This window comes from Canis lupus, chromosome 4, assembly GCF_003254725.2.
Source record: "Canis lupus dingo isolate Sandy chromosome 4, ASM325472v2, whole genome shotgun sequence".
In the NCBI taxonomy this organism is placed as follows: domain Eukaryota; kingdom Metazoa; phylum Chordata; class Mammalia; order Carnivora; family Canidae; genus Canis; species Canis lupus.
This window is the reverse complement of record NC_064246.1, coordinates 28,271,457-28,295,453: the sequence shown is the minus strand read 5'-3', so window position 1 is coordinate 28,295,453 and position 23,997 is coordinate 28,271,457. Positions and strand designations below refer to the sequence as shown.

General features: G+C 46.5%; 1 protein-coding gene and 1 non-coding gene across 6 annotated transcripts in view; one reads left to right on the top strand and one right to left on the bottom strand.

Moving 5' to 3' along the window:
• Nucleotides 1–23,997, bottom strand: part of RPS24 (ribosomal protein S24) — a 155,222-nt gene that overhangs the window by 122,496 nt on the left and 8,729 nt on the right. Inside the window, exon 5 of one of the 5 annotated variants that reach the window (XM_049109075.1) lies at nucleotides 15,487–15,555. The exons of the other annotated variants lie outside the window; for them this stretch is intronic. Coding sequence (XP_048965032.1) covers nucleotides 15,502–15,555 — 54 coding nt within the window. The 3' untranslated portion in view covers nucleotides 15,487–15,501. Of the gene's footprint in view, nucleotides 1–15,486; nucleotides 15,556–23,997 lie in introns of those variants that run through there. 5 annotated transcript variants of the gene reach the window in all.
• LOC112652075 (U6 spliceosomal RNA) lies at nucleotides 15,389–15,493 on the top strand. Its single transcript, XR_003131227.1, has one exon. It is a non-coding gene; the product is annotated as a U6 spliceosomal RNA (small nuclear RNA).

Sequence of the window (23,997 nt, the reverse complement as noted above, 5' to 3'; positions counted from 1 at the left end):
TCCAGAATTAGGACATGGACTTTTGGAAGCTCATTATTCAGCCTACCACAGACCTTAATAAATGAAATCATAATAGTCATTCCCTCTTTAAAAAATAGCAAAATGCTTTAGCATGAACTTAATTCCAGATTTTCAGGATAAGACTCAATATCAAATACTGGTACTCCTTACCGATACTAATTTAGTGGCTTTTACCTGCATACTTGTCATAATAAATGCCTTCTAAGGATTTCATTTCATCCTGAAAAAGTCCCTGTAATTTAGACATTATTATCTCCAATTTACAAAGTAGTAACTGCAGCTTCAACCATTACACAATTTGCTCAAGGCCACAGTTAGTACATGATGGAGCTGGGAATTGAACTTGGAATGGCAGGAGAGGAACTGGCCATCCTGATTTTGATTCAGGAATTATTTCTACCAAAGCCTGTGCATGAAGAGAAAGTGCTCTGGAAGATATAAAGAGGTCTTAATATTAAAAGGAAACACAAAGAATATAAGTAAGAAAGCATTTGGAGCCAAATTCCAGTTCTGCCACTTGGGCCTCAGTTTCTTTATCTGTAAGTAGTCTTAAGCTCCTTGGGGGGACGTGGACATTGAGTGGAGACAATGCAGGCGAAGCACAGTAACAGTGTTCCATTTGTGTAGGTTGGGCAGGGAGGAAGGCCAGGCGTGGCCCTAAGGTCCTAATGCTAGAACTAACGCTGGTCAACCTCAAGCTGCTCCTTCCCCTGTCTGGACCCAAGGCCTCTCGCCTCTCCTCCACTCCCCCAGCTCCTCAAAGTCCAGTGAAAAAGATGGGCTCAGCAGCTCTGCAAGCAAGCTCTCCCTCTCCAATTTCCAGCAAGAAGACAGTACAGGCTTCCTGACTCCAGACCAAAGGCCTTCCTGGTACTACAAGCATTCTCATTTCTCAGTCCCAGGGCAGCCTCAGAATGGATAGGAATGTGTAAAAAGGTCTTAAAGAATCTTGCTCAGAACCACTTTCCACAGATGCCCTTCACGCCTCTTCCAGCAGAATCATTTATCAGGCGCATGAAAACATGAGAGTAACTACAGGGTCTGCAGCCTGGTCCCAAACTGTGTTTTACATGGGGATTAATGACTAGTGTGATCAACCGGGAAAGGCTGGCTCTGGCAGCTTCACGATGACATCATCTGGGCAGCTTCTTTGTCCCTGGGAAGAGAGCTCCACCCCTCGCCATCTTATACCCTTGGGAGAGCCCACGGCTAGACTGCCATGTCAAAGTGTAGCTGACAACAACGGGCATGGTGCTACAAGACCAGCTACCCTGTAAGAAGAGGCCCAGAGGCCTGCCCTAGGTCACACAGCCAGCTAGCACAGCCCCTGACTGTCTGCTCAGCCACTAAGTGGCTATTGTGACCTTAGGCAAGTCACTTACCCTCTCTGTGCCTCAATTTCATCGACTCTAAAATAGAGGCAATAATGAACCTATTTCAAAGGTTGTCATGAACACTAAATGAATTAAAATATGTAAAGCACTTATATGAGGTACCCAGCCCATATTAAGACTGTGCTATTACTAACTACTACCTTCCTACTGCTTGGCTCCAAGCCTCCTGGATCCTGTACTTAGGCTCTTCCCATGACATCAAATCATGTCTTTCTGCCAGGTCAGTGCTCTGACATTGCCATGTCTTCTCTCCACAGCTAACATGGAAGTCCTGACCCCACAGGGACCTCAAGGTCTCCCATTCTCCCAACTTATCCGGCTAACACTGTTTCTTCATCAACACACTACTGGCAATTTCTGGGGTCTTTATAACGTAAGGCATTAGAACAGCCTAGGAGTTAAACACATTTGGCCAGAATTTCCTTCTCCAAGTAGTGATGAAGGCCATCAAACATAAGGGAGAAGGCCCTCATCCCAGAATGTTCCCGAAGCCAGATGGAAGGCTGCTCCTTATTCTCTAGCCCCGCCTGATTCCGGCTGAGCTCTGTGAGCTGGCTGCCCCATGGCCCCCAACACAGCTGCCCTTGAAGGAAGCAGGAGGGCTGTATGGATGTAGCAGGACCCAGTTGGCTCTTGTGCTAGCCAATTAAGGACCAGTACCTTATCACTTTGCCCATTAAAAGCCCTGATGCCAAGGCCTGCTTTGAGGTCTAACCCTCTCTCCCTCACACACACAGCTTATTTCCTCAGTGAAGACATGACCCCAGTGGAGATCCACAGGAACACAGAGGAAGTGGCTGGCAGGGGCAGCCATGGAGAACCATGGCCCCACTCAGCCAGTGGGTCAGCAGGGCTCTCACACACACAGCATCCTAGTCCACTCAAGCTAGTTTAACAAAACATTACAGCCTAGGTGGCTTATAAACAACAGAAATTTATTTCTCATCTTTCTGGAGGCTGGAAATCTAAGATCAAGCAGCACTGTCAAGTGAGGACCCTCTTCTGGGTCACATACTTCTCACCACAGACCTGGTGGAAGGGATGAGGGAGCTTTCTCTGGCTTCCTTCGTGAGGTCACAAATCCTATTCATGAGGGCTCCACCCTTGTATACTAAACATCTTGCAAAGGCCCCACATAGTACACCACCTGGGAGATTGCAATTTCAATACACAAATTTTGGGGGCTACACACCTTCAGATCACAGCACACAATGTGACGAGATGGCCTACAAGAATGCCAAGAGTCTTTGTGACCTTGGGATGAGGAAAACCACATAAGGAGCAGGAACATAGGGAGAAAGCAGAAATGAAGCTCTGAAATGAAGGGGGAAGGTGGGTGATGCATATGTAGGACCCCTACTGCCCACCACTCCTTCAGGAATGGAAGGAGCAGGGACGCCTGGATGGCCCAGTGGTTGAGCATCTTCCTTTGGCTCAGGGTGTGATACTGGAGTCTGGGATCAAGTCCCGCATTGGGCTCCCCACAGGGAGCCTGTTTCTCCCTTTGCCTATGTCTCTGTTTCTCTGTGTCTCTCGTGAATAAATGAATAGGATCTTAAAAAAAAAAAAAAAAAAAAAAAAGGAATGGAGGAGCAGCTGGGATGAAGATTATGAGAACACTACTTCTCAAGCACCCCTTGGCCAGCAAATTCTGTCTCTACCCAGAATTCCTGGATTAAATGATAAGAGGCCATCAGGCCTAGGTTCATATTCAGATAGTGCCACTTACTAGCTGTGTGACCTTCTATGAAAAGTTAAAAGTTAACCTCTCTGGACTTCATTTTCCCTATCTGTATAATGCGTTAAAAACAGAATTCTCTCATAGGGTTGTTCTGAGGATTGAAAGGAATAAATATATATCACCCTCTTCCTTCCCACAGTCTCTACAGTTAGCTTGCAGTAATGTCAGCCACTGCATACCACCGTATCTTCAAGAGCCAGTACTGCCTTGGTACCTAGTAAATACTCAGTAAATACCTAATGAACAAATGAACATTCCATCATTTGTGCAATAGCAATAATCAGGCCCATTTTTCCTGGCAGGGTTATGAGAATTAAATGGAATTCCAGGTGGATATGTGTCTCACAATGCCCTCCCTCCTTATGGGCTCAAGGTGATTTGAATTCAGGAAGAACCTATCACAAACTGGTCTTTAAGGCTTCCCACAGGGTACAATCTCCCTTCCAAAGCCTCAAGGAGGCAGCCAGCTGCCCATTAGGAGAAAATCAGATCCTGGGAACTGGCAGGTTCTGCTCTTCTGCAAGGTCTAGGGTAAGACAAACAGCTTCAACTGACCTTTGGTGCGTGGCAGATGCACTGGTATATTTGCCCTGCCCACAGCCCCAGCTGAAGGGGCAGCCCTAAGTGGCCCTGCTTGTACCACATGTTCTCCTCTGACTCAGAGATGGATATCTGACCTAAAAACATCAAGGCTGGCTAACCAGTGATCGGTCAGATTCCTCTCAAGAATTTGGACCAAGTTAGACAGGGATAGGTCTCGGGGGTTGTGTAGAGTCATGGCCACAGTTGGCCGCATAGCAAACCAAGCCATCTGCCAACAAGCTAAAGGAGAGGGTGTACAGAGCAGAGAAGCCATGAGTAAACAAAGGGGTCCTGCCTACAGAGAAGAAGATAAAGAGGCTTCTCAGAGATGGGCAAAGGACAAAGGCCACACAGCCTAAGACAGATGAAAGACTAGAGAGAGAGAGAGGGGGGAGCTGCCTCCCTCTCTGATGGCCTCCCAGATCCAACTGCCATGAGCCCCACTGGCCTCACTCCCCATCTACAGACCCCTGCCCTGTTCTAACCACTATGCCTAGCCTAGTACATGAGCAGGCTCACATGGATTGTAGTCCATGCAACCCAACAATCCCCACCTACAACAATGGGCATGGTGCTTCCCAAGAGGCAGGGGTGCCTCTTGGCCCCCCCCCTTTTTTTTTTTTTTAAGATTTCATTTATTCATGAGAGACACAGAGAGAGAGAGAGAGAGAGAGGCAGAGACACAGGCAGAGGGAGAAGCAGGCTCCATGCAGGGAGCCCGATGTGGGACTCGATCCTGGATCCCGGGATCACACCCTGAGCCAAAGGCAGATGCTCAACCACGGAGCCACCCAGGCGTCCCTGGCCCCTCTTGTCCTAATGTCCTTCTCTCCATCCTTCCTAGGGTCACAAGCCCCATATCTTGCAAGGACTTCCCCTAGTTCCTTGGCAGTATGCAGATTAGGCTGTCACAGAATTCAGGGCATCATGGCTCAGCTGTCTAGAGATAAGAGGAGGCATCTATAAAATACTCCTGGAGTTACTGCCTTTCAATAAGGAAAGTTCAGTGCAGATCCAGTGTTTGGGTCCCCTAGAACTGAAAGTCTTCCCCACCAAATGAAAGATATAACTCTTCGAAGCATGCATCATTAGCCAGGCAATCATCTGGAGTCAAAAGACTTGAGTTCAAGTTCTGGCTCCATTATTCACTAGCTCTGTAACCAAAGTCAAAAACTTAACCTCTCTGTTGTTCAAATTTATCATCTCCTATGGAAATAGTCTCTGACTGGCATAGTTTAGAAAGGACTCAGTGAGATAATGCATCTAATTTTAAATACTGGAAGAGGTTATCTGCCTGCCTTTCCTTCATCATAAGCGGCTGGCAACAAGTAGGTATTAAATAAGTGTATTATGATGGCTGAGCCCCTCTCATCCTATGACAGTGGCTGGCTGGGATGTCCAGTGCCACCAAACACATGTCACAGAATCCACTCCCAGGTACACTAGACCATGAACCCCTGAAGAAGAGGAGCCGTACCTTATTCATCCTGACATCCCCCAATTCCCAGTACCAGCTTTAGTACAGATTGGAAGAGTGAAGAAACAAACAAGTTCCTTACAGCACATCCAGCTCTGGAATGGTTCAGCTATGATTATCATAAAAATGCATTCTCTGAGTCCATACCTGTGGACTAGGAGAGTCATACCTAGGCATGGACTTGGACCAGGCCTCCTATCCACCTAAGATGGGACACTCCCACCATGGATAATACATGTGTGTATGATTGAGAGCCACTATCAGTGGGCAAGGATGCCCAGCTTCCTGTGAGCCCTGGGAACAGATTCTCAATGGGGACACTGGCTCCATACCAATCTCTTTCTACACACACACACAAACACACACATATACAAGCAGACCAGGGAAGAACATTTCCAAACTGGGCTCACCTAGAAGGTCCCAATCCTCCCAGACAGCTGGGTGGAGGCCAGGAGGCGGGGGGTGGGGGAATCAAGTCCTATAGGGAATACCTTGGAGCCCTCAGTTGTGTCCTTTTCCCTGAGGACATATCCTATCACGTGCAAAATGCTAACACCGACAGAGACAGATCCAACTAGGCTGCCTATTCAAGTGAATCTAGAATCTGGAAGCCAGATTCCAAGAAAGCAAAGGAAGTCAAGGGTCAAGGAAATTCAAAATTCAGACCAAGAGCTGAGCCCAGAGGAAGGGCAGGGTCAGGGCACAGGGGCTGAAATTTGAAATTTGTGGGATGTCCAAGTGGAGATAGCCACAGAGAGAGCTTGGGGCTGGTGACGTGTGTGGGGGTCTCCCACACGGAGGTGATAACTAAAGGCATGGGAGCAATTTGAGCTCTTTGGTTCAAGAAGTAGCTTGGAGGGGAGTTTAGAAACCCTCATGATGCTCCTAAAACTGTTCCTGTTATACATCAATCCTCTCACTCAAGGCGTGTGCAGGATGTCAGCTGGGATTTTTACTATTGCCCCAGACTAGTTATGGGGACATAGCTAAAAGCAAAGTGTCACTATCACACATCTACAAAGCCACTGGTAGCAGACACCTCTGCAAAGGTTTCATCAAGAAACTGAAACAGCCCCTCTAACACCAGGCCCCAGCACAAACCATGACAGACAGACACACATACAGGGTAACAGACACAGACACACACATGCTCTATGTAAGGGACAGGGGAAGAAAAACAGAGGATCACTGGGGAAATCGGTATCAGAGAGAACATATTGTTTCAATGAAAAGGGCTCAAAAGAACCACTCATAGAAATGGGGGGGCTTGCCCATAAGAAGGGAAGCTGGCATTTCCCTTCCCAGCTGGGTGCTTGCTGAGCTGCATTATCTGCAGCCCCACCTTGTACTTCCAGGACAGAGGAACCAAACCTAGGAAGGTAATAATGCCAGGTAAAGCTGACACGGGTCCCCTGGAGTTTGGGGATTTATATAAGCATGGAACATGGCGTCCACTTTCCCCAGGGGTTCTTTCAAGGCAGAAAGCTTGAAGGAGCCATAAGGTGGACAGTAGGGTAGAATGCGTAGGAAAAAAGAGGGTACCCACACCCCTGATCCCATGGACCCCTGAAGGTACAGTAGGGCCTTAGTTGCTCCTGCGCAGCTGCAAAGAGGTATAGAGAAGAGAGGATGGGCCAGAGCAGCAGGACAGCCCAGGAAGCAGTGCCCTTTGACACCCACCTGCCCCCCGCCCCACCCTGCAACACACACACACACACACACACACACACACACACAAAGAAGGCAAGTGTGCACCATTCACGGGGCTGAAGACACCTGCTGCCTCTAAGGGCATCCTCACAGATTGATGGTGCTGGCAAGAGCTAGACTCTGCCCCAAGGACACCAGCTTGCCATCTACACAGAGACCACCAAGTCAAGCATAGCAGGAAACAAAAGCAGAGATGCCTCCCACCACATATGGGGACCACTTCTCTAAGAAGCCTGCCTCCACAGCCCATTATCCCTGTACCTGACCCCTGGGGATGGGCCCCAAAGCTCCGGAGTAGGAAGAGGAGTGAGAAAGCAAACACTACCCCCTCCCGCCTTCCATCACTGAGTACAGGCCTCACCTACAGTAGGCCAAGGGGAGAGTTTCGTTCAGAGACACTGGTAGTTCTGACCATAAAGCTATGGACTCCACTCCAGCTAATGTTAAGGGTAATTTGACAGAGTTCAGCAGAAAGCAGTGACTAGAGAAACATAAAACCATTTCACATCTCTAAGTCACCAAGTTGACACTTGTCAATAAACCAGTTACACAGAGGCCAATGTGGAAGCCCCTCTTTAAACTGATGAATAAAGGAAAGAGGGAAGAGGTGGGAGCTCTCGGCCCCCTACCTCTGTTTCTCAGTAAGATAGAACTTAAGTCAAAACCTCCTCAGTCTTAATTACCAAACAAAAAAATAACCAGACAAGCTTCTCACTGTATGTCTTTATTTATACTGTCATCTGCTCCAGCATTTTAATATCCAACTTTCCGTTGGAAGACAGATGCCTGGATGTTCACACCCCGTTCTAATGGCTTAATACCCTGGGTACTGGAGCAGGGAGGGGGCTGCAAGGAAGGAGGGGGGATGAAAGCCGCCGCCACATTGAGCACAACTTTGGAGCAAATGGGTTTGAATATTCATTAAACAACATTTAATTTAAACACCCAAACTCTGAAAGCAGCAGCATATGGCCTGTTTTATTTTACATAAACTGAATAGGAGGTTGGGCCATTCGTTTCTGCAGACATAATGTTCATTACCAATGAAGAATGCCTCCCTTTGAGGACACCCCTGCACTGTACTGGGCCCACTGGCCCACTGCCCCCACAGGCTCGGTCGAGCCCACTCGTGGCGGTGGCACAGTGACATCAACCAAATCCCCATCACCCTTTGGGGGCAGATTAGGATTTCATAAAGGAAAGAGAGGAGACTCTGAAGGCCTCCTGGCTCCTTGATTTACACCTTAGGAAAGAGGATTAGCAGAATTCTCATCCCCCTAGATTGGGCCTCCTTGGCGCCTGGGGGCTAGGCAGCAGCATCCAGATGGCATGAGCCTGACCTCCTCTGCCTGTGCAGGGCTGCCATGCAGCAGTCATGCCAGGCCCCACAGCTCTGCCCACTCAGCCTGGAGTTTAGGATTGTGCACATTTATACAGAAGGCTCTGGATACAGCAAGATGTACATGAGCATATGTATGAGCCTGTGTGTAAACTTTTGTGGAGGGGTGTATACAGATGGCCCCATGTACTGGTTGTATGTGTGTGCATGTGCCCATGGATGCAGTGTCTCTCTCAGTGTGCCTGCAGGTGTGCATGTGTGTGCATGTGCACAACAGGTTCATCTGGAGAGGTACGAGGTGTCCTCTGTAACCGCGAAGGTATAAAAATCCCAGTAGGTGTGTAGGTACATACATCCACACAATGTGTGTGTGTGACAGTGAGAGTATGTGTGTTTAAGGGTTTTCTTAAAACAACAACAACTGTCACTCTGGTTCCTAACTTGGGGCCCGCAGACATCTCCCATGGCATCCATGTGGGGTAGGGCGGGAGGGGAGGACATGAACTTGGATGGGAAAAAAAAAGACATCTTTATTTCACTAACTTCTAACTTTTTTCCATCATGAATATAAACAACAAACCTCAACAGCCTGATGAGTTCCAATAATTGTGTCACCAACAGAAATATTTTCATATAATACCACAGATGTTGCAGAACTCAAAATGTCCTTTATGCTCTTGATCACTACTTTGAATTAGAAGTTATCAGATCTGCCACAAGATACAATTATCACATTAATAAAGAAGCATATAGGATACTTCATCACAAATTATTTAATATTTCGCTAAGCATACTTGAACAAAATTGGTTTTCTTAGTAAGTTGATGTTTTTCTTGCACTTAGAAATATTCCAGGAAGGAGCCTGTTGGTCAACAGCCTACAGGAGCAAACAAAAGGTAAAGGACTCCATGTGTGGAGATGAAAGGAGCCACCTGTGGCCCAGCAAGCATTCACAAGACACCAGATGGACAAGTGTGCAGAACCCTGGCAAGGTGGAACCAGTACCTTCCCCTTTGAGGGAGACCCTCCCCAAAGGGTATGTGTCCATGTCCACAGAAGAGGGGCAAAAAAACCAGTAACCCTATAAAAAGACAGCCATCTCCCCATGGTCCCAATCATGCTAGAAACTATGCAGACAGCCCAACCTGGCATCTCCTTGGCACCTGCCCTCCAAGACTATGGGATAGGCTTCTCAGGGGGGCCAGGACATGGACAAGGCTGTGGAGCATGCTCCCAGTCAAAGCCACACCAGGCTCACCAACCCCATTCATGCCTCCTTGTCACTGCCTATCCACCCAAATGTCAGGCTTTCTTCAATGACCAAGACAGAAGAGCCAATTCAAAATACCTTAAATAAGAGACAGCATTCATTAGCCTCCATAACTAGAGTCCAGGACAACAGGTGCTTCAGGTAGGTTTGAGCAGGGCTCTGGCCTGCTCCAAATCCCAACTATGTCCTCAAGCTGGCTTTCTTCATGGTAATGAAATGTGTACAGTGGTTCTTTTTTTCTTTTTCTTTTTTTTATGATAGTCACACAGAGAGAGAGACAGACAGACAGACAGACAGACAGAGGGAGAAGCAGGCTCCATGTAGGGAGCCCGACGTGGGATTCGATCCCGTGTCTCCAGGATTGCGCCCTGGGCCAAAGGCAGGCGCCAAACCGCTGCACCACCCAGGGATCCCCTGTACAGTGGTTCTAAGCCTCACGTCTGCACATCACATCACGTGGAACAGGAGCGATCTCTTCCCAGCCATCAAGGGGAAGCCTTCCCACCAACTGCAATTGGCCTAACCTCAATCTGCTGCTTTAGCCAGGGGCAGTTCCGTACACTGATCAGTTTAGGTCTGGGTCACTGCCCATCACCAAGCCATTACTAGGCCAGGAGCCAACGCCACACTTTTATTAGCTTAGACCAGTCAAGACCTACCCGCCCCCAAGAAAAACAAATGGAGAGAGTGGCAGGGAGATAAAATGGATGGCTGGAGAGGTGACTAGAAGATCCTCCTAGATGAACAGCTAGCAAGCATCTCAGCTTCCAACCAAACTAGCAGTGCTGGGGCAGGAGCCATCATTTACCAACCCCAAGGTAACCACTGAGAAAAGCACATCACAGGTGTCAAATTCCCATGACAGGCCCTCAGCCTGCCACTGAGTACGCTAACAGCACCCGCAGCCACACAACCTGAGAGGGCTCCCCTCTCCCAGAGACCAGAGTTCTTTAATAAAATATTGTCTGGAAGACAGGAAGGCTGGGGAATTCCTTTCGCGGGCCTCAGTTTCCCCACACTGTCAAAAAGGGAATCGGACGAAAAAAACCTAAAAGCGCTTCCCAACTGGCAGTTCATGCATTATAGTGAAGGGAAGAGCACCTAAACCTTGGTGTTTGTACACCCAAGAGCCCCCATCATCTCCTGTCAAATTCTGCTACAGCCTCCCAGCTGGTTTCCCTACTCCACTCCAGTCCCACCCCTGAGACCAGTGTGCTCCCTAAACAGCCACCATTCAGTCAGTCACTCAGCAAGTATGTACCTATCCTGCTGGGTACCAGCCATTGGTCTAGTCACAGGGGTTATAGCAATGATGTACATATAAAAAAAATTTTTTTGTGAAGACACACACACACAAAACCCCTGCCTTAATGAAGCTTCCTTTCTAGACAGAATACAGTCAAGAAATGAGAAAATAGAAGTGAACACTGAGGAGAAAACATCAAAGCCAGAAAGAAAACTTGAGGAAGGCTACAATCTTTGATAAAGTGGTCAGAGAAGGTATCTCAGAGAAGGTAACAACTTGAACGAAGACCAGATGAAAGGGAGAACATGAATGACCCACAAGGTTGGCTGGGGCAAGTGTGGTCCAGGCTGAGGGGATAACATGTGCAAAGGTCCTGGAGCAGTAACAGGGCTGACAGGCTGGAGGAGCAGAGCTAGCAGCTGGGAGGGTGATGGGAGGCCAGGTCACAGGTCATGTGGATCATGGAGAACCTTTAAGCATCTCTTTAAGTGACATGGACAGCCCCTGGGGGTGTTCTGGACGGAAGAAGGACCTCATTTGACTCTCCTCCTCACAGCACACTCCAGTTGCTGCGTGGAGAATAAATCTAAGGGGTGAAGGTATAATCAGGCATGCGGTGAAGAGGCCACAGCAGTAACAAGGTGAGAAATCAGGCTTGGACCACAGGGGCCACAGAAGTGGTAAGAAACAAACAGGTTCTGGATAGATCATTTGAAAGAAAAGCCAGATGTGTAGATGAACTGGACACAGGACTTAAAGTAGAGGCTTTCTGGCCAGTGCCCTTTGTAAAAGGCACAGCTGATGCACCAGTCTTCTGCCTAAAATCTTCCAGTGGCTTCTCCCTGCCCTCTAAGTAAAGTCCAACCTGTAAACATCTGCTACAGTCCCCGCATGGGCCAACCCCTCCCGCCCTTCTGGCCACATTTCTATACGCTCCCCAGTCTTGGCTCTTCTTCCTTCTACAAACCCGCCCACCTTCTCTCGCCTCTCTCTGCCTGAAAATTTCCTCACCTGTTTACAATTCCAGGCCCCAACTGCCTCATCTGCAAAAGGGAGGAGAGTATAGTACCTGATGACTTGCAAGGGACCTGCCAGCTGCAACAAGCTGCAGTCTGTGGTCCTGAGTTTCCGTGCCCTCCCTCGCCTGGGCCCAGGAAGATCAGCAACAGAAGCCAGCCAAGAGTGTTCCCAGGGCAGGCTGGGGTATTCACCAAGGGCCAGTCTGAAGTACAGACACCAAGGCTTGAAGGGCAAGGACATAGAAAGGCTGTGGAAGAGCCTGGGTAGAAGTAGGAGTAACAAACAACATGGTCTGAAGTAGTTAAGAATTCCAAAGCCAACCTGCCCTGGCACGAGCAGAGCCCCTCCCCCTGGGGCACCACACCCTTCCCTTCCACCCCTGCTCATCCTTCATAGCCCCTGGTATAACTCAGCTCAAATCCCCTGAGGAAACCTCCCTGCTGACTCTGGACCCTCCCCTCTGCAAGCCAGTTAGTGGTGGACACAACAGTCTTCTTCCCTCTCACCTCTAGGCCCACCCATTCCCGTTCCTGACAGAGTCGACTTGGAGCCTCACACACCACAGGTGTATCTTAAACCTTTCTTGGAAACATATCACCAATATAGTCTGCACAAGATGTGAGTTTCCTGCCGGGGCAAAACATCCTTTGTCCAGTAGGGAACCTGGTCTTTGTGTGGGGAACCAGCCAGAGGGACTGTGATCCAGGCCACGTCCCCAGCTTCATGGCCTGCACCGAACCCGGCTATCTCCTCTCACCTTCAGGATGCTGAAAAGCCAGAGACTCCTTCTCTCTCGCCCGCCCTCACCTTCCGCCCAGGGATGTTATGAGAATTAATGGGATAACAGATGAAGTACCTCCAAGTAAACGGGCTACATAAATCCAAAGTGTTGTTATTAAATTCCAAATTTAGCCCTCGGGATCAGTGAGACATGACAGATCTGGGCTGGGAGCAATCCCAGCTGTATGGACAGGAAGTCCCCACAAAATCAGAAGCCCCAATATACAGGCGTTAGAGGTCAAAGAAAACCCTAAAAAATCCACCAGGTCTATACCTTGCAGAAGGCCCAAAGAGCCTCTATAGCAATCCCATAAAGTAAGCAGCTAGACTCTGCCTGGACACCACCAGTGATATAGCAAGCTCATGACTCCACAAGTCAGCTCCTGCCCTCTTCCATTAGCTCTGGGTTTCAAAAACTTCCTCCTGTCCAGCCAAACCATTGTGCCATATTTTCCACACTCTCGGACAAATCTCACCCTTTTCCCACGTGATAACCTCTGACCAATAAAACCTATCTATCTCTGCTTGTTTCTAGCTAAATACCTCCAGGCCTTTCAAACAGGCCTCATAAGCCATCATTTGAAGGCAGGCTACCATCCTGATACTCTTTTCTGAACAAGCTCCACTTCACAGCTTCCAAAAATAACATAACCCTAAGGAGCAGTGCAACAGGACAGGGCAAAAGAGGACTCACTTCACTCTAGGTGCCTACTTCCTATGGAGCAGCTGGAGGCAACAATTTGTGCTTTTTTTAGCATCCAAATCACACCATGAAGTCATATAATCTCCATTTAGGTTTCAGGCCATCATCTCTGCCACACATACATATATCTGGCTAGTGATGGCCCCAAAGGACCCCAGAAATGATACACAAGCTGGGTGGGTGGGCCTCCTGGGAGCAGAGAACCACATGAACGCAGCCTTGGGACCCAAGACTGACGTAAATTCAAGGCCCAGCTCTGCCACTTACTGAACAACCTTCAGCAAATGACCAAAATCCTGAGTTTCAATTTGTTTCTCTCTGAGATGAGAAAAATAATGTTCACCTTGCAGAAGTCTGGTGAGGACACAAGAGAATATATACAATGTGCCTAGCACACTCAATATTAAGTACTCAATAAAAGGCATTATTGTTATATTCAAAGTCTCATGGGACCCCTGATAGAAGTTTCCAAGGACAGAAAACCCAGGAAGTGACAGCATAGTCCACTGAGTTTCAGTGGACTGAAACTCATACAATTCAATGAGGAAAAAATAATCTTTTCAACAAGTGGTGCTAGGACAAATGAGTAGTCACATGAAAAAGAATGAAGTCAGGCCCCAACCTCACACCATCTGTAAAAATTAACTCCAAATATATCACAGATCTAAATGTAAAAGCTAAAACTATTAGACTTTTAGAAGAAACCATCGGAGTAAATCTTCATGACCTTTGGGTTAAGCAATGGTTAGACTTAACAGCAAAAGCAGAAGTGACAAAAAATGGATAACCATCAAAATATAAAGCATCTGCATTTTAAAAGGTACCATCAAGGAGCACTTGGCTGGTGCAGTTAGTATAACGGGGCAGCTCTTGATCTCAGGGTCTTAAGTTTGAAACCCACATTGGGTGTAGAGTTTACTTAAAAATATTTTAATTAAAAAAGATAATAAAGAATACCATCAAGAAAGTGAAGAGACAACCCACAGAATGAGAAAAAATATTGGTAAACCATATACCTGATAAGACTTATATCTAGAATACATGAAGAATGCTTACCATAATAAAAACACAATCCAATTTTAAAATGAGCTAAAGACTTTCTAAAGATATATATAAACAGCCAATAAGCACATGAAAAGATGCTCAACACCACTAGTTACTAGGAAATGCAAATCAGAACCATAATGAGATACCACTTCACACCGATTTGGATGGCTAAAGTCAAAGGTACAGATAATAGTAAGTGCTGACAAGGTTACAGAGGAATCAGAACTTTCTTTTAAAGATTTTATTTATTCATGAGAGACACAGGCAGAGGGAGAAGCAGGCTCCATGCAGGGAGCCTGATGTGGGACTCGATCCCAGGACTCCAGGATCACGCCCTGGGCCGAAGGCAGCACTAAACCACTGAGCCACCCAGGGATCCCCCGAAATTAGAACTTTCATACACTGCTGGGAAGAATATAAAATGGTGCTGCCTCTGTGGAAAATAGTTTGGGAGTACCTCAAAATGTTAAACACAGAATTACCATGTGACCCAGCAATTCCACTCCTAAGTATACCTCCAGAGAAATGAAAATGTGTGTCCATGCAAAAATTTGCACATGCATGGCCACAGCACCAGAATTATTCATAACAGCCAAAAAGTAGAAACAATTCAAATGTTCTTTAACTAAAGGACAAAATATAGTACAGCCACCCAATGGACTAGTATCTGACAATGAAAAAGAATGAAGTACTGCTACATGCTACCACATGGGTGAACCTTGAGAACATCATGCTGAGAGAAGCCAGTCACAAAATCATGCACGATTCCATTTACATAAAATGTCCAGAATAGTCTCATCCACAGAAACTTTAAAGCACATGAGTAGTTGTCAGGGACTGGGAGAGAGAGAATGGGGAGAGACTGCTAATGGATAATAGATTTCTTTTTTCTTGGAGTAATGAAAATATTCTCTGTGAATATACTAAAAATAACTGAGTTGTACACTTGATAAGGCATGTAAATTATCTCAATAAACCTGTGTTTGTTTTTAAAAAGGTATGAAGTACTGCCACATGCTACGATATGAAACCTGAAAATATGTTAAGAACCAGTCACAGTGATCACTTCGGCAGCACATATACTAAAATTGGAATGATACAGAGAAGATTAGAGGCCCCTGCGCAAGGATGACACGCAAATTCGCGAAGCATCCCATATTTTTTGTTGTTGTTAAGTCTTGTTGACATTCATCATACCACCGAATTTTAGGAATACAGAGTTGTGCTGTGGAAAAAAAAAAAAAAAAGAACCAGTCACAAAAGATCATGTATTACATAATTCCATCTATAGGAAGGAAAAATGTCCATAACAGGCAAATCTAAAAAGAGAGAAAGTAGAGAAGTAGTTGCCCAGGGTTGGGGACTAGAGGCTGGGAGGAACAGTGAGTGATTGCTGAGGAACACAAGGTTTTCTTTCTGGCATGATGAAAGTATTCAAAATCTAGGTAGCGGTGATTAGGTGCTACATTCTGTGAATATACTGAAGCCCACTGAATTATACACTTTATTTTTTTCTTAAGATTTCATTCATTTCTTCATGAGATACACAGAGACAGAGACAGAGAGAGGCAGAGACACAGGCAGAGGGAGAAGCAGGCTCCATGCAGAGCGCCCGACGTGGGACTCGATCCCGGGTCCCCAGGATCACACCCTGGGCTGAAGGTGGCTCTAAACCGCTGAGCCACCGGCGCTCCCAAATTATACACTTTAAAAGGATGACTACTATGGTATATGAATTATGAATAAATAAGTTTTTAAAAAGAAAGTTGGTTTTTGTTTTTTTTTTTTTTTTTAAGTGGCAACATAGGGTGATCTGAGAGTGATGCAGAAAAAAGGCAGAAGTCTTGGCAACATGAGGGGTGGCTGCTATGGACACATCAGGAGCCCTCTGTCCTTACCCCCTCTCACCAAGTGCTCCCTTCTGCCCCAGTTAAGTGGAGACTGGGATCCATGAGCTGGCAGGACCAGCGAGAGACCCCTATCCTGACTTGCGCCAATCAGTGTCACATTCCTGGGAAGGGGTAAGTAAGATACAGGGTCTAATTAATGGTGCTGGTTGCCTGGCATGGGAAACAATGGGAAGGCCAGCTGTGAGAAAGGCAGGAGAGCATAAAAAGCTGCCTGCCAAGAGAGAGAGGGAGTGGACTCAAAGAAGGGGAAGGAAGGAGGAGGGAAGGGCTGATTTGTACTGGAATACTTTCCCAGTCTCCATCCCAGGGAGGCCACCAGCACTGCCTACACCATGATTTGTTAAACACCTCTTAGCTTTCCAGTAAATTCCTTTTGCTTGAGAGGCTTCTGCTCAGAGTCCCCATGAAGCATCCATTTTCTTCTTCCTGACATGGCAGAGACTGATAGTTGTCCCCTAAAACCATTCTCCCCACATTTGCCTAGGCTAGAGCTAGCCTACATTTCCCAGCTCTCTTGCAATTAGGTGTGCCAGGAGACTGAGTCCCAGCCAATACAACAGGAACAAAGATGACGGGGGTGGCTTCTGGTCAGGACTTTGTGGAGAATGACTCCCTCTCCGCCACCTTTTCCCCATTCTGCCAGGCAGATGCAGGTGACCATGAGGCCCCAAAGATGACAAATGCACTAAATAGGAGGGGCCTGGGTTCTTGAAGCACCACCTGCAGAGGAGAGCTTCCTGCTGACCAGGAATACCCCCACCCTAATTGGCAACCATTTACAGAATGGAGCCAACACTGTGAATAACAAAGCAGAGGAAATGTCTAGGTCTTCATGACACTGTTGATCTGCTGCATCAATCAACCTTGAACACTTCTCTGCATCTAGATGGCTCCTTATGTAAGCAAATAAATGTCCTCATTGTTCAAGGCAGTTTAAGTGGAGCTCTTGGTGTTTTGCAGCTGAAGGCCTCTTACCTATACACCATCTAAATCAAAGACAAAACCAGCTCAGGGAGCAGCAGTAGTAGACATCTCAACTCTTAGCTTCTCAGGGAACACTTGTGTACCAGTGATACTCTGCAAGACAGCAGAGGGTAACAAGATGAACAGCATGGAAAAGTGCCCCAGATGACACTGCAGGGCTTTGTAACCTTAAAGATAGGAAAATGGTCTTGAGAAAATTAGACAGCCACTTGCAAAAGAATAAAACTGGACCTCTTACACTATGCACTTATACAAAAATCAATTCAAAATGAATTAAAGATTTGATGCTAAGACTTGAAACCATAAAATTCCTAGAAGAAAACATAGGGGGTAAGTAAGCTCCTCAACAATGGTCTTGACAATGATTTTTTGGACTTGACACCAAAAGCAAAATTAACAAAAGCAAAAATAAAGAAGTTCAACTACATCAAATTAAAAAGCTCTGCCCATGGGACGCCTGGGTGGCTCAGTGGTTGAGCATCTTGCCTTTGGCTGGGGTATGGTCCCTGGTCTGAGGATCAAGTCCCGCCCGGGGCTCCCCTCGGGGAGCCTAGCCTGCTTCTCCCTCTATGTCTCTGCCTCTCTCTCTCATGAATGAATAAATAAAGTCTTAAAAAAAAAAAAAAAAAAAAAAAGCTCTGCCCAGCTATGAACAACCTATGGGGTGGGAGAAAATATTTACAAACCACATATTGGATAAGGTTAATGTCCAAAATATATAAAGAACTCATACAACTCAACAGCAAAAAAAAAGAAAAAAAAGAAAAAAAAAAGAAATCCAATTTAAAAATGGACAAAGGAACTGAATAGACACTCTTCCAAAAGACATAAATGGCCAATGCATGAAAAGGTGTTCAACTCACTAATCACCAAGGAAATGCAAATCAAAACCAAACCACAATGACAGATCACCTCGCAGAATGGCTATCATCAAAAAAACAAGAGGTAAGTGTTGGCAAGGATGTGGAGAAAAGGGAACTCTGTGCACTCCTGGTGGGAATGCAAATTGGTGCAGCCACTCTGGAAAAAAGTATGGAGGTTCCTTCAAAAACTAAAAATAGAACTAACCTATGATCCAGCACTCCCACTCCTGGGTATGCATCCAAAGGAAATGAAATTACTTTCTTGAAGCAGTATCTGCGTACCCATGTCCACTGCAGCATTATTTATAGTAACTAAGATGGGAACAACCTAGTGTCCATAGAGAGATGAATGGATAAAGAAAGTGTGGAAGACACAATACACATACACAGTGGAATGTTATTCAGCCGTTTAAAAAAGAAATCTTGCCATTTGTGACAACATGGATGGAGCTTGAGGGGACTATGGTGACATTAAAGCCAGAAAATACTGTATGATCTCACTTATATGTGGAATCTAAAAAAAAAAAAAACCAAAACTCACAGAAATGAAACAGATTGGTGGTTGCCAGAGGCAGGGGTAGGGAGTAGAGGAAACTGGTGAAGGTAGTCAAAAGGTATAAACTTCCAGTTATAAAAGAAATACGCCCTGGGGATGTCATGGACAGCATGGAGACTATAATTAACAATACTGTAATGTGTAATTGAAAATTAGTAAGAGAGGTCTTAAAAGTTCTCATCACAAGAAAAAGAAAACTTATAAACTGGAGGTGAAGGATTTTAGCTCGACTCACTGTGGTGATCACTTCACAATATACATATATATATCAAATATAGTGCTGTACACCTTAAACTAATCCTATGTTAGATGTCAGCATCTCAATAAAATGGGTAAGTGGGAACCACCTAAGAAGGGAATTTTTCTTTTCCTTAGAGGAGAAAGAAATGACTCCTGAGTAGCAAACAGCTCATTCTGCTGTTGGGAGGGGAATGAGCTGAAGGTGAAAAGGCCCAAGCTCAGTCCTCTGGGCACCACTGATGAGCTGTGGGACTTGGGGACAGTCACTCTGTGCCTCCATGGCCTCATTCATGAACAGAAGAAAATGCAGCGCTTTCTGCCTACAAAATGGAGGTGCCAGATCAACTAAAGAAGTTTCTTTCTCCAAGAAAGCCTGGGGAAAGATCCATCTTGTTTACACCTCTCCTCCACCAACAAGAACTGCAGTTCAATGGTGTTTGCATAGGAGTCAAAACAATTTCTAACCAAGCTCTCTGAATATCATCGTAGAGTGGGAGCCAGCAGAGGGCTAGACCCAGAGCCTCTTGACTCCCCCCACGTCTCTGTGATGTGCATGTCTACAGCCCTCCAAAAACACAATTCCAGGAACTAACTGCCCCGGCACAGCAGCTCAGCACAGTGAGCTGAAGTATGCCAGTCCCTGGATTAATAAGGTGAATCCTGAAGCCCCTTCCACTGTCCCAGCCCCTCCCTCTGAGGCAATGTATATTCAGAGTACACACTGCAGCTGAGAACAGGATGTAAATCTTTCCAAGAAACGCAGAATAGAAATCTATAGCAAATCCTTAATGTCTAGAGATCTCTACTTTTTAAAAAATCCAATTTGATAAGTTCCACCTTACTGCCTTGCATCAAGTCCCTGGCAAGGCTTATTTAAATGGATACAGGAGATGGATGTTTTACAGCAGGGCTTAACAGCTGCCCTGCAACCCAAGTTCCTTGAGTAGGACAAGTCCATCTCAATTCCCCAAGGCATAATGTTGTGAAAGGGGCTGAAAGCCACCAATCTCAGTGCCACTCCCTCATCTGCAGAGTAGGGAACTGAGGACCAGAGGAGAAAAGGGACTTGCCTGAGGTCAGGAAGTACAGTTGAGAGGGAGCTAAAGCTTGAAGACAGGTCTCAGGACCCAGTACTCTGGCACCCCACCCAAACCAATCAAGAACTGGTTGGAGGCGATGCCCTATGGGGAGAACAGTGAACCAGAATCTGGCCACTAGGGTTTGAGTGTTCTTTTCCCCAAAGAAATCGCAAGCCCCGTGGCTGGAACAGCTTACAAAGGAGGACTGTTATTTGCACTAGATCTGCAGAGACACTGCAGCACGGATGGGTAGACATCGCCATGCGCATGTGAACAGCAGAAAGCCCTGCAGGTTCAGCTTCCCTACGAGGGCCGAATCCTATAAACAAGATTACCACCCCCATTAGACCTTCTCCGAGAAGAAAGAGTGACCTCTCCAGTTGATGTGGCATCAAGCTTTTTTCATGCTTCCGCAAGGATAGCAGCCAGGACAATAAAGCAGGCAGCATCCAAACCTGTGCCCACAGTGCCACCTCGTGGGAGTCTGCGTGGCTCATCAGACTTCTTCGTTCAACAGAAGGGAAAGGCCAGTGATTGGAAGTGTCCCTATCTACACCCTTCCTAGTCTCCACAGCTGACCCCAGTAATGTCCTCCCCTTTCCCTAAATCGGTTTCTCAAACTTCAGCCTGCAATCAGAATGGCCTTGAGGACTCGTTAAAACAGTTTGCTGGGAACCTACCGAGTTTCTGATTCAGTAGTTCTGGGGTGGGGCCAAAGATTTCTGATTCAGTAGCTCTGGGGTGGGGCCAAAGATTTCTGATTCAGCAGCTCTGGGGTGGGACCAAAAGATTTCACATTTAGAACAAGTTCTCCAGTGATGCTGATACAGCCTGTTCAGACCATTGCCTTCACTAATCTCTCTGCACCAATCAAGGCTCAGCACAAATTCCAGCTCCTGGAGATGTTCCACGAATGTCCCCAGGCCTATCATACAATGTCAAAGCTATGTAACTTTGATCAAGTTCCTTAAGCTCTTTGAGCCTGTCTCATCTATAAAATGTGGATATTAGTTCCCTCACAGAATAAAGGGTAAATGAGATACACAGTTAACCCCTCAAAAAACCTACGTTAGCTCCCGTTTCTGCTAACCAAAAGAAATCCAGAGGATTTTCACTTTTGCAGAAAAGGCAAAAATAGCATTGAGTTTGTTTTGCAATGCTCCCTGAGGAACGAGAGGCACCACCAAACCCCTGACCCCAAAATACACTCAGCATCAAGATGCCATAGCTGTGAACAGCGTTGAGCACCCGTGCTTTATCTCAATGTACTTCGTGCATCCATTAGCAAGAGGAGTCCTAGAGATGTGTGTCCTAAGTCTGAGAGGCCATTTTCTGGCCTGAGAACACTCAAAATCTTCCCATATAAACTTAATTTTGGGGATCCCTAGGTGGCTCAGCGGTTTAGCGCCTACCGTTGGCCCAGGGCGTGATCCTGGAGACCCGGGATAGAGTCCCATGTCGGGCTCCCAGCATGGAGTCTGCTTCTCCCTCTGCCTGTGTCTCTGCTACCGCCCCGCCCCCCCCCATGTCTATCATGAATGAATAAAATCTTTTTTAAAGTGGATAACTTTGTTCTTCACCTTACACCTTCTCAAGATCTGAAAGGTTTCACAGGATCACTCTACTTTCAGATAGCTGGGAAAACTTAGAATTCCTGTAACAGGCTTTCTGGCAGAAAACAAATGTCAGTTCTGACATTACTCTATTGGCAGTAGCAATAGTAGTATTATTCTTTAGCTGCCAGCTTCTTGAGAACAGGGACCATTTTGCCTACTCAACAGTTCTCAGAAGCAGAAGGGACCTAGGAGTCCAATATACCCCTCATGCAGTTCACTAGGAGGAGCATCCACAAATTTGTCACTTCAGATGCTGGTTCAGAAAATGGGCAGAAGGTCTGGACTTCTGTATTCTTAACAAGGCCCCAGGTGCCAAGTTTGGGAACTACTCATATCCAGCCCTGTATCTCAACTACACACACGGAAATGGAGGCTCAGAAAACTCCTTTGCCTTCCATAGCCCCAGGTGGCTAGAGGCTGAGCGAGAATCCAAAGAAACCAGGTCTCTGGATTCTGGTCTAGTCCTTTTCCATCAAGCCAGACATTGTGGATGCCATCTCTTCAACCCCTAGCCTGCGGCACAAATCCCCTCTCCAACATGCATGATGAACAGTCCAACAGCTTAAGTATCCCCCATGCAGAAGAATTCAGCATGTGACAAGGACACTCAATCAAGCAGTTTTTATTTAACCAAAATATTGAACAAGAAAAACCCTTAGCATGGCATACAAGATCCTCTGTAACCTGCTCCCTGCTGGCCTCTCTAGTCTCATTTCCCTCAGAACCTCACTTGTACCCTAACCCCCAGCCAGACCGTAGAGTTATCGTGGGGGGATCTCACTTCCATATCTGGCCTACCAGGTCAATGGGTAGTGGGTGGGGAAGGACAAATCAAAGTGTAGAGGTGTGTTCACACCCTGGACCCACACTACAGAGCTCTACAACTCAGGGCTTTGCCAGCACAAATGAATATCAAGCATCATACCTCCTCTGTGTCCTGAGAGCCAACCTGAAGCCTATTTTTGAAATGGAGTTTCTGGGACCAGAAATGCATTGTGCAAAACTGCTGGAAGCCACTGAAGTCACCACAGGATCTTCCACTCACCTACAAGCACTCTGCTCCCAACTCATCCCCACTTGTACCCCAGCAGAAGGACTGGGCTCACTTCACCCCACAGCTACTACTTGTCCCCACCTCCCTGTGCTCTTTTCTGGTTTTCAAAGCCCTAGAACAGAAAACCCTGCTCCTGTGCATCTGGATCAGACTGTCCATTAACAGTATTCCGTCATAAACCTTGCAAGACCCAGTCATCCTGCAGATTCTCTCACCTTTGGATGCCTATCATGTAATTTAACACAATTATGCACTGTCTGCCGCTTCACAGTGAGAAACCAGGCCATGAGACTATGGGGAGTTGTTTAACCTCCTGAGCTTTGAGTGAAGGAACAGTTTCTTCATTCACCTCTCCTCCACAGGGACCAGGGTGTACAGCAGCTCAGTCAACAGGGAATTCAGTTGGCATTTTATCACTTCAATTACCCCATGGCAATAGGCACCTTGTTGAGCACAGTGCTTATACGATTCAGGAGCCTTTTTCACCTTTAACCCATACATGTCCTGCAGACAACAGCTGCTCAATTAGTATTCGACTGAATAAAGGCACAGCAGTAAGACTCTGGAGTCCGATACTGTGCCCTACTCCCAGCTCCACTACTGGCAGTTCTTAACTGCTCTAACGCTCCTCTGTGGGTCCAGCGAGATCTGCTGCTTAGGGTTATCGTACAGGTTAAAGGAGATAAATGTTCTAGAGAATCAGAACAGCACTTGCCTTAGTTCCAAAAGTATGACCTATTAAGATGCTGTCTTTTAAGAACCCAAAGTAACGTGCCAGGGAACAAAGAAAGGAAGAGCAAAGCACTGGTAAAAAGCTGACTGCTTGGACACACGCAGCTGGCTAAAAATGGAACCTGGGTGCAGCGATAAGCACCCAAGCACCCCAGCATTCATTGGGGACTGGAAAACCACCCCCTTCAGAATCACCTCTAGCTTCTTTTCACCACTCTTCAAAGATCCCTGCTACCCCTCAGAAAGCCACAGCCTCTCACCAGAGCCAAATTGAAGAAAAGGAAGGTGCTCTTAGTTAAGTCAACTGTGCATTTTTACAAAAGCTCTTTGAAAAACTGTTGACAGCAGAGCATGGTCTGGTTACTGTCAGGGCTGACAACGTTGGATCTCTAAGAATCCTCAAGTTCGAGAGCACATACTATCCACAACTTAAAAGTTCCTGGAAGTCCTTCCCTCTTATCACACATTGCTTAGCACTGCAGTTCCCAAACTGTTCTCAGATGTCACATCATTTGAGCCTCAAAATAGCCTTTTGAGTCAGGTCAGCAGAGCAGGTCCCCTTGGATACTCCAATTTAAAGAGAAAGTTAACCCATGGGCAACCTGGGTGGCTCTGTCAGTTAGGAGGTCCAAC